This window comes from Stegodyphus dumicola, chromosome 9, assembly GCF_044657685.1.
Source record: "Stegodyphus dumicola isolate Sdum_Otavi_A_Nest chromosome 9, ASM4465768v1".
NCBI classification, from domain to species: Eukaryota; Metazoa; Arthropoda; class Arachnida; order Araneae; family Eresidae; genus Stegodyphus; species Stegodyphus dumicola.
Window position 1 is genome coordinate 180,007,046 of NC_140776.1, and position 12,087 is coordinate 180,019,132.

Here is a 12,087-nt window from a genome sequence, read left to right on the forward strand (position 1 = left end):
TTTTACTGGAAGAAAGAGTAATGTTGAGCGTGTTCTTAATCCACAGTCAGTTTTTGGAAGCCTATGTAGAGAAACTTTAGAAAAAAAAAAGAATGCTTTCTTGTAGCCATTTCAGATCGCTCAGCTGAAACTTTACATGGCACAATTGAAAAAAACGTCAAAGATAGTAGTATAATTTTTTCTGATTGCTGGAAAGCATACAAAATGGAGGATTTGAAAGAAGCAGGGTATAATCACCTCACAGTAACTACAGATACAATTTTGTAAACCCAAATATATTCGATGTCATATGCAAACAGTTGAATGAATGTGGGCAAGTACAGAATAGTGTAATAATGCCAACATGGCACCCCACACCACCATCTTGACTTATTAGAGTTTATGTGGCATCAATTACACAAAAAAATGAAATTTTGTACAAAATATGTTTTACACCACCATCTTGACTTATTAGAGATTATGCGGCATCAATTACACTGTAGAGACATTAGGTATTTTTTTTTTTAAATCGGGCAAGAAGAAAAATATGCAACGCCTTTGCCAGGGGCTTTCAATTATGCACTGAGCATGCAGACCACTACACCACGAAGGCTCACTAAGAAGGCGGGAGAAATACCTTATATACTCCTCCTTTTAAAGTGTGACTGGGGTTTTTAGAGGATCCAATCACCAAATCCCGGGTGAGGAGAATTATCATCCAAACACCCTTTTAGTTCAAGTGCCACTGTAGAGGCATTAGGTATTTTTGGAAGCAGGCAAGATGAAAAATTAGCAATGCCTTCGCTGGGAATTGAATCGCGGAGCTCTCAATTACGAGCTGAGCGTACAGACCACCACACTAAGAAGGTGGGAGAAATACCACATAACGCGCACACACAAAAAAAAAAGAAATGTTTTACGAAATATTGCAAGACATCTCTAAATTCATAGCCTCTGTTCAAATTTAAATTGTATTTCATTTATAATGTATTTAAAATTTGTCAATGCTGTCATAACAAACAATATCGTATGTTTTTTGTAGCATCCGTATAATGGAAAATTACCAAATTAAACAGTTATTTGAAATATTTTCAATAATTGATTAATTGTGTTATAAATTGGGGATAGACTTCATCTGGTTTTTTATTTTTTTCTTTCTTTTTGTAGCTGATGGTATAGTAAAATTATGAAATTATTAATTTGTTCATTAAGCAAAGATATGGGAAAAAATTGCATATGTACCCTCACCATCCAAATGTGTGTGTTAATTATCCTTAGTTCAGCTAGCTTTATGGTATGCAATACCAATGCATATAAACTTTGCTTTATTGCTATTAATTAAATCATATGAAAAGTCCAATTATACTCATATTCTAAGTTATTTTTAGTAATTAATGTATGTTTTCTGAGATTCTGTACTGAACAGATTAAAGTATGAAATTAAAAATTTAAATTACCTTTTTTTGTTTTGTGCGTGTAATATTTGTGTGCCATTGATTTCAGAATTGAAATATTTCTTTTTCATATTAAATATATAGGTTTCAGTTATTTAGATGGTGTTCCTGTTAAAATATCTCCTAAATTCTGCCCACCGCGACCAGTTTCTATGCCTTTAGCGCTTGATGCAGAATTTCCATCAAATTTACTTGCCGAGCAGGTAGGTTGCAGTTCAGGTTTCTGGCCTAGTGTTAGTGGCATTTTAATGCTTTTTTTAAATTTATTTAAGTTTATTTCTGTTTATTAAATAAAACTAAATTTGTTTAAATTAAATCTATATATACATATATTTATCAGGTTTGTCAGCTGATCAGTCTCAAATATTCAATTTGATATCACATTTTTGGACATTAAAAACAGATGTGAAAATGAACTTCCCTCTTTTATGTCAATCTTTGTGTAATACGGGATTGCCTCTGATAGAAATACAGTCTTCATATCCTAATTAAAGAGAATTTATAAAATTGTTGATCAAGCCTTGTGAAATTGCACTTTTCCCAATTTGTACTTTTCAGATACTGGAATATTCAGAGAAGCCTTAATGCATTCTCTGCATACTCCAAATCTAGTGAGTAATTTATTCAAGACATATCTTCGTTTTCCAAGTATTCAGATATCAGTAATGTGGACAACCGTTGTCACTTGTTAGCAAAAAATCTGGGCCAACAGTGTCCGTAAACAGCCATGCATGTTATTCTAAGAACTTTTACACTTATCTGTGACACTGGTTACAGAACCTCAGATACTAGTTTGTTGCGACCTTTTTTTTTTTTTTTTTTTTTTTTTTTTGGATGACTTCACCCCAAACTGTTAAACTGATTCTTGTAGAAACAGAATCTTGAACAAGGAATGCCCATTTGCATGTTCTTTTCTTTCTGCAGATCAAAGCACATTTAGAAATCATAGTTCTGGCTATATCTGGATTAATGGCTCCACTGAAAATGATGATGACATGACCTTAAGCAAGTCTCATTTGAAGATGAACTGAGTGAAACGCAAACTATTGATTTTCTTGCACTAAGTTCAACTGATTCTAATTCTCTTGTAGTTGCTTCATGGTTTCTTTGTGTCAACAAAATGAATAGTCTTTGAATGCAATTTTTGCTATTGGTTGCCCTGGAGCAAGTTGCCTAGTAATTGATATATTGCTTTAAAGAGATTTGAGAGGTATTTAGTTCTTGGGCTGTTACTTGCGTATTATTGCAACCACCTTAATAGAAGTCCCCAAATTTTCAGAATTCTCCAAACTCTGGCAACCATGCCCATAACATTCTTCAGGTAACCACATTCATTGTAAGTTGCAGTCCAAAAATTCACCAAATCATCCCCTTTTTTTTCTTCCTTGTACGAAGTAAAAAGGAAGTATTGTAATCGTAAAAAGTTTCAAGCAGCATATTTCAACGCAAATATCCATTTTCGCCGCTATCAAATGCAATTTAACGATGTTTTTGCTTGACATCTGTTCGTAAGGACAGAATAAAGGACCCTTTTCCCCCAAAAAAAATTGTAAAGCGAATTTAAAATGCATTCTGAAGAGAATTTTTCGTGGCATCTGTACGAACGTACGTACGTACGTATCTCGCATAACTCAAAAACGAGTAGCCTCAGAATGTTGAAATTTCGTATATAGGACTGCTATAACATGTAGATGTGCACCTCGTATTTTGGTTGCAATCAGCCGCACCAAACGTATATAAATATATTTATATATATATATCCAGGCTGTTACCCGGCTCAGTAATCTCAGTTTCTTTACTCTTATATGTTTGTAAATTGTACATTTTTTGCTTTAAAAATGGTTGAATTATGCTCTTTTTATCTTTCGATTAAGGTTTTTATGCCTTTAGTAAATCTATATGAAATATTTTTAGAATTATCAACAATTTAAAAATTGTTTAAGTGCCACTAAGCCTAATAATTTTGCCATGTTAGCCATTGCTTGTTTACATTTGAAACAACAGAATAGTAGATTTGTTGCCAATCTAGAGAAAGTAAGCTTTGCAATAACAAAGGTAATGCCTTCTTTTATTATTGCGAATTAAATCATGCTTAATCCATTCTGGAATTTATTTGAGGAAATAAGTGTTTAAGATTTAATTCATAATTTTCAATACGGACATTTGGAGTTTTTATGTATATTTGCCTTTTCGCGAAGTGAGAAGTGAATTAATTGATTGAGAAATACTGAACCGTCTGTGAAAAACTGTTTCTTTCTTTTTTTTTTTTTTTTTGTTTGTTTTTGTTGTTGTTCTTTGCTTAATTTCTTTTATACATCGATTTAGATTCATTATAATATTTGAATAGAACATGTGGCAACGATTAGATAATTCTTAAGATGATATAAATTTTGTGCATTCTGAGTTAAAAAAATGATTGAAATGTATTGCTGTTAAGTGAGCCTAGGGCCAGAGTGTCCCTAGGGTAAACAAATATAGTGAACTTTAAAGAGTGCATTTGTTCTATTGTTTTTTTATGTGCTATTGTCAAAGTAGATTTAATTCAATCCAATAAGTTTAAATAAAAGGCAAGAAAAAATGCATATAATTTAATATTCCGTATAAGAAAGTCATGTGGTGTGCACATGAGATTTTTTTTTTTTTTTTTTCCAAATAATCTCCAAACTGTAGTTGCTTTAAAATTTAAGTATCCTTGGTCTATCTCTGTATTTCCCATGCCAAAATCTACCAATTTACTACAACCTTTATTCTTTTTTAAATGTTACCTTTAAGTTGTAACTGTTAAATTTGAATGTTATCTTTGAGGCATATGAACTTTGAATGACATTATGTATCTGAATTCCAACATGCATCCATTGTGCAACATGAAGTCAATCACTTAATTTGTATATTTCATGCACTAACTTGTGCACACAGGTCAAATTTTGTTTTCACTCGCAGATCATTAAATGTAAATAAATACACCATTTGGTTGATAATTTTAATCGGTGAGAATTTTTTTTTTCAGATTATCTTTTAATTAGCAAAATATGTATGTATGTATATATTATATATGTACGTAAAGGAGGCAAAATTTAGAAATTGTAGAAATATCGATGGCAAATCACATAGTAGATCCAACCCTACCAGTTAATTATAATAAAAACAAGTTTTAGAAGTATTGTGACATAGAAACTCGGGAATTCTGATGACGAAGCACTTAGATGGCATATTGAAGAAACATATATATCTAAGAAACTTGGCAGTCAATCGAGGCAAATTAACACTAGAATTATGGCAAAGGTTATTTTGACCGCTATTTCTGTTCTAATTAGACATAACTTCTTTTAATTCTTTGTTAAGTTTGTTTGTTCACTCTAGATTTTTTTAAACTCTTTCTAAAGACTTATGAATATTGCGTGATATTTTTTGTGCATTTTTAATAATTATTTTCTCCAATATTGTTTATACCCATAATTACGGCTATCGCTCATTTTGACCATATCCAGAAAATTATAAGTTTTTTGTTATTTTTACGACTTTTTTAGCTATTTTCGGTTTGTTGATAAATAAACATATGTATTTGTGGTAAAGAAAATTGCATATTTCACGGAAGTGAGTAGGGGGAGCAATAAAAGCACTTGCTTGGAATTTTTGTATGCTACCTGAAATTTTTCGTGATTACAATACTTCTTTTACTTCATTCAAGGAAGTAAAAAGACACCAAAAGCTGTGAGTATTTTACAGTTTGATCAAATATGGAGTTTATGTTTTGGACTAGATGGCTAGAAAATACTCAGTGAAGTCCTCATCAAGACATTGGTCAGATCAAGTTTTTTTTTAAATGTTCTTGAATTGGCCTCAATAAATGCATGGATAATTTAGAAGGAAAAATAAGAACATCAGCCATCGAGATTTTATTTTGAATACGGATGAGGAGCTTCGAAAGATGTACACTGCCACAAAAAAAAAAAAAAAAAAAAAGGACAGTTTTATATCTTCCATTCTACAGTGACAATTGGTGAAAATCAACTTGCGTTTTTCATGTCTCGAAAGCGCAATTTTGGATATGTATTACAGAGTTGCCAACTCTTCTGATTTAGGCGGGAGACTCCCGATTTTTGACCGTTGTCCCGCCAACCTGATTTACAACATATTTCGCCAGATCTTTCTCTTATTCTTAAATTTTCTCACAATTTTTATGTAGCTTGGCTCAATACTTCTTTATTTGCTTTGCCAAAAAAGTTATTTGGGGTGTCTGAAAACATCTGGTTTTTCTCTAGATTGTGAAGAAAACCAAAGTAGTTTCATCGGTGAGAAACTATGCCGCGTTTCTGCTTTGTGAGTGAGCGTACGTGTCCGAAAACGTCATACTGTATACGCTCACGTAATGTCCGCACTTTTTTTTACTAAAATTACGTTCACTAAAATGCAGGTGCGGACGTTACACGGTTGTTCAAATGTCGCGCTTTTTCTCGCGAGTAATTTTAGGTGTAAATTTCATTTCAAACAGCCAAGTTAAGTTCTATGTGGAAGAAAATAACATAAGTATGAAAAATATCAAATTTAAAGTTATCTAATATGGCTACCTAAAATTTACAAACTCCTTTCCTCCCATCCACATATATAATATAAATTACCTCGTTCGCATTATCACCACTCGGCGCGGATAAGTTCGCACAGAAGCGCAATATAGAGACACAAATTAACTAACACTTGCAATTTTAATATTTACTTTTACACAAATTAAATAAACATTGGTTCTTTTAACATCTTGCACACATTATTTAAAAAAAAAAAAAAAAAAAACTTCTGACGCACTGTATGAAAATTTTGGTTGGTTATGTCTGCGTGTGTGAATGTAAAATCTTTCTGCTGCAAATAGTAGCATAAAAATTGCACAAGAAAGCAAAGAAAATGCATATTCTTTAAAGATGTTTATTGACTGAAGAGAAAAAGGCGATGTTAAGAAAAATATTAGGTAAAATACTCATGTACTTTTCAAAAATCGTATACAGATGACTTTCTTTCTAATGTTTCCTCAAGGAAATATAATGCATTTGCGATGTGTAACTATTTGTCACTGCGATTTTTTTTTTTTTATTTCGTACGGTGGAAGGGTGGATGTTCTTAAACATGTTCGTACACAAAAACACAGAGACAACAACAACAACAACAAAAAAAAAAAAAAAAATTTCCTGTGGAAACAAAGGACCAAGATGTTATTAATGCAGAATGTTCTGTTTGCATTTAAGAATTAGTAACTGAACATTCAGATATTAATTACACGATTTCAAGGTAATTCATTATTAAAAATATATTTTTATCATTTAAAAATCTTTTTGTCGTTGCAGTAAATCCCCTGTTTTCTAAAAAAATTGTAAATATATTTTTATCATTTAAAAATCTTTTTCTCGTTGCAGTAAATCCCCTGTTTTCTAAAAAAATTGTCCCGATTTTAGAGTGTCGTAGGTTGGCAAGTATGGTATTAGATTTATATACAGCATTGTTCTAATATAGATATTTTGACACAAAATCAGACTTTTTCTGAAATGGCATGCCAATTTTGTTCCATATTTCAATTCTACAACTCAAATTATGCCAAACTGCCGAGTCATAAAAGTCACATGAGTAGTTTTTAAAAAATTAGTTCTCAAAATTTTAGCTTGTCATTGTTAATTGCATTTGATATATGCATTAATATGGTATTATAAGAAGAAATAATTTAATTAAATAAATTTAATTTTTTAAAAAAAGTTTAATTTAATACTTGACTTTACTTGCTTGTTTCTCAAAAGACTTCATTAGTATTTTCCTTTTAGAACTTTAATTCTTAAATGCTAATTTCTAAAGTCGTTAATCCGGACTCGTCGGGACTTCGGCGATTCCAGATTATAGATCATCAGTTTAAATCTGGTAAAAGGGCATGCAGAAATTATAAAATTAAAAATATGAAACCGTAATGTACGAAATAAAGAACAATTATGATCTAAAGTGTATCAAAATTTACAAAAAAAAAAAAAAAAAAAAAAAGAGCTTAATATTTATTTGTTTACTTTACTAAACATTTCTTTCAATGTAAGTTGTTTAAGTTGCTTCGTTTTCTATGTGATAATACATTCTCTTTAATTCTATAAACAGACATAATTTCTTGTTCAGTTACAAAGTTCCGCTGTTCAAGTCCTATAATTGCTGTGTCGAGAATACCGACTAATTTCTCAATCAAAATTTTTTCGTTTTCAATAACCTCTGTCACTTTCTTCGCTATCGGAAGCGAATTATATTTGATTTAAATCATATCAAAGAGGAGTACATCGAAATGAAATACTACATTTAGTAAGCAATTATAAGCCAAATAAAATAAAAACATCTGCCCTGAAGATAAGGATAGTGCTGACAGATCAACTTCCAATTCATTGCGCGAAACAAAGGATATGCCTTTATTCCTTTTTTGCAGCAATTCCACTTTTTGTTTAATGGACTCCGAAACATTCTTTCGCTTTGTAGATCTGTTACATATTAGTAAATATAAATTGGAAATTCTATTTGACATAATCGAAAGTTCAAGCTTACTTTTATAAAATTGCTCTAACAGTCTGCAAAAAATAATAAGCCAGATCCAATTCGAAGATTAAGGAACAACACAATCTGCAACATTAACTGAAATAGATAATTAGATAATTTTAGCTTAGCTTATACCGTCCGTTATACATTAAACGCGCATTCATAAACGTATTTTGCGCACACGCAAATTCGCAGCCGTAAAGGTCTTATGCGCATGCATCAATACGACGCATGCGCAGAAAGTTTGTAGCTTTGAGGTCCGGATTATGGCTGTCCGAATTAATGACTTTTGACTGTATCTCTTTTTGGACATTCTTCACTTTTTACTTTTGGTTTTGACTTTTACCCTTGCCTGCATGAATGATGAAACATGAATTGAATGATTGGAGAGTTATGTTTGGAGGCAACTTCCCCTTGATAAGTCTGTCTCCTGCCTGCTCAACAGTCATTCACTTATGCATTTTAAAAAAAATTGTTTGGATTAATTTTAATTTGCTAAATTAGTGTATTTATTTTCATGGATTGGTTTTGCACTTGATTTGCTTATGCTTCTGAATTTAAATGATATTGTAGATTAGTTCGAGAATTAAATCTTTTATATGTTTACACTTTTTTTTTTCTTTATATTTGCTTTTTTACTTTTATACGTGTTTGTTAAAATTTAAATTTAATTTGTTTAACATTAATATGGTATATATTTATTATATTTATTAACATTTTTTTAACTTACTTGATTCCTTCTTTCAGAATTCAAAATTTAGGTTCATTCCAAATAAAATTTGCATATTTTTATGATTTATTTTTAAAATTTGTATTTTTAAATATTTTTTATACATTTTTTGAAACAATTTTTGTATTATAATCTATCAAATTTTTACTATTGTCTTAAAGTAGATGCGAGCCTTTTCTTGGAAAATGCCATAATGCTTGTGTGAAATTCCATTTTTATTTAAATTGACATTTGTGGCCTCAATTCACTTGGCACTCTAATCATGCCTGTTTCCAGAAATTTACATTTTGGAATATTTTTGCGATAGAAAGAGCAAAGCGAAATTGCATTCAAACAGCATGGAGGGTGAAGCTAAAGTGTGCATTTATCCAATATGGCAGGTCACAGAAGAGGAAGTTTTTGGTTTAGGTAGAAATATTTCAGGTCTCAAAATTTTGAGTTCAAGTTCCCAATTAGCTACATCATCAGCATTATGCAAGACATGCATCATAGATTCATCTAGAAATGATGCAGTCCAGAAATGTTATTAATTTTTTAGAATAAAAAGGGAATAACTGAATTAAAAAAGAGGAATTAAAAGGCTATTGCTAAATTAAGTTATAAAGTTGATTTACATACTTTTTTTTATCTTAAACATATATGTAGATAAGAAGTAAGAAATTTAGAACCAGCTCCACAGAGAGACCCAAAAGAAGTGAAATTCAATACCAATAATTTTCAGAATGTTCTATAAATAAACCAAAGTCAGAAGAATTAAGGAAATTTAAAAAAAAAAAAAGGGTTACACTTTTTACTAAATTTAAATTTTGAAATTAATGTAGTAATACAAAATATTGAAAGAGTGCAATGTAGAGTTCCAAAAAAAAAAAAAAAATCATTTATTTTTGGGTCTCTCTCCCTCATATCTAGTGTATAATGTAACAGAATTTTATGGCCATAAGAGTAAGTTGAAACTTTTAGCTTTCATTTGTCATACAATATTAAAAGCTAGTCACCTATGCTTTTAGGTAAAATTGTATTTGAGCATCCCACAATCATCAGCAGTTTATTATGCTAATTTCCATTATAGTGGACTTGCTCATTTTTGCCAAAGTTTGTTATTATTGCTTTTTTGTTTGTTTGTTTTGTTTATATATATTAGTTATTCCATTGCTCTACGATATGCAAACTCGATTTTTGTTTTATTAATGAACAAGTATGAACTAAATGTAATGCACTTTCATAACTATGTTTTGGAAAATATTTCTATTGACAACAACATTGAGATTTTACAAAGGACTAAGTTTTTACAACCTGTGAAAATCTGAGACAATATCAAGACGTCTTTTCAAGAACTTTATATGTCTTGAATATAAGAACATTTTTATGTTTTCAAGAACTTAAGAGGCTTTTCATTTATATCATTTTGTTTTCATACTTCTAAATTGCATTTTTACATGTTTTTATACATTCTGAATTTGGAATTATATTTTTGTGCATTCTTATATATCTAGATATGAGAATTTGAAGCAAATGATGAATGTAACAAAACCTCAATGCTATGTCCCTGAAGCCATTCATTTGCTTTTTCGTACATATTGTATAATATTTCTTTGCTCCTGCTCTAATGCTTTTGCTAAAAAGGCTTCTCTGTCACTAAGCCTTTTTCTGTTTGAAAGGGGGCAGGAATATGTAAGATATTACAAATCAAAATTATATTACAGTAAAAAACTAATACAAATCAAAATTATAATTTAAAATAGTGATAACCCCTTCATTCCCCCTCTCTGTTCTAAAAATCGTAATAATAACTTTTCTGGACTGTGTCATTTCTAGATCAGTCCGTCTTGCATGGCTTGCATAACATCGATGACATAGCTAACTGGGAACCTGAACTCAAGATTTCCAGAAATAAAATCTTTCTATTCTAAATAAAAACTTTCTCTTGGTGAGCCTGCATATTTCATTATTGTTCACACTTTATAGCTTCAGTTCTCCTGTCAGGATTCTACTTTGTCATGCTGCAACTTCGCCATTATCTAAAATGTGGTACTCTGTATAAAATTTGAGGTGTGTATTGTGCCCATGATCATGTGTGATGAAAAATATATTTTTGATTAGTTTGTATCCACAAATAAAAGTTATATTCAATTCTGCCTACCACTATGTCCTTCAAGTCTCATCCTTCTAAAGCTACTATCACACATCCATTTGTTTCAGAACAACTGTTTAAAACAATCTTCTGCTTTGTCATAAGCCAATGATCAAAAATCTCTTTGAGGTTAACATTGTAAAGGGGAAACTGTTTCTTCATTACAAAAAAGCTGATAGCTGATTGGTTGAAAACGAAGAACTTGCAATTTTTTTTTGAAAGAAAGGAAAAAAATTGCACGTCTTTCTTTCAATAGTAAACCAGGCAAAAAAATTGCCCAAAACAGTTGTTTGTATGAAGCAAATGCATGTGTGATATGCAGTATAAAGTCTCCTCAGGATATAATGCAGAGAACCATCATCATTCTGCAGCAAATTACTCTTAAGTCATCTTATTAGATATACATATATATATATACACACACAGACACATGCATAAGCTGTTGTATTTAAGAGAAATTAGATCTATTCTGTTTTTATAAACACGTATCTCTATTTTTTCATCTGCATTTGATACCACACAAATTAACTCAGTTTTAGTTGGCCTATATGTTGTGTCATTATAATACTGTAGTAATATTAAAATAACATAAAACATTGCCTATATAATATTTTATAATGAATTTATTCTGAAAATTAATGAATAAATTAGTAATTGAAAAGTTGATTTTATCATGTAGTATTTGGAATAAAGGATTAATAAAAATGCAGTAGAAACTTTAATACTTTCTGATTATCCATGTTCCCACCAAAATGCCCAAACTTGTTTGAGACAAATTTTTCGGCAAACTAATGTGTAAAAGGCAACAGCCATTTTAAAAAATGGTAGTGCACTAAGAATTTCATACAAAAACAACTGATCAATAAAATATAAAAGCAAGAAAAGCAGTAATAAAGCAGTTTTGATTTTGGAAATTTTTCTTTATTGTGCCCTCATGTATACAATGATCTGTTTCTTTATTGTGATCTCATGTATACAATGCTGTATTTTAGTTTAAAAAAGCATCAGAGAATTGCCCAAACTCGGCAACCATGCAATTCAGCATTTCGTACCAACCAAAGTAGATGTTCTATGTGCATGCTTGGGTTGTTACGTAAATATTTTAGTGACATACTACTTAGCCTCATGAATACCTTTCCGTGACTTCAAAAGGGGATTCAGATAATATAAGAAAGTACCAACTAGTTTTTGGTTCCTTCCATCTGCTGGCATTTGAATAATAGTTTATAAAATTAACATTAACCAAAATA

The 12,087-nt window shown here is 30.6% G+C and overlaps 1 protein-coding gene across 1 annotated transcript in view; it reads left to right on the top strand.

Moving 5' to 3' along the window:
- The window catches only part of LOC118203056 (ubiquitin-associated protein 1), a 41,030-nt gene that overhangs the window by 11,545 nt on the left and 17,398 nt on the right, over window positions 1-12,087 (top strand). Inside the window, exon 3 of the mRNA XM_035375300.2 lies at window positions 1,518-1,636. Coding sequence (XP_035231191.1) covers window positions 1,518-1,636 — 119 coding nt within the window. The remainder of the gene's footprint in view (window positions 1-1,517; window positions 1,637-12,087) is intronic.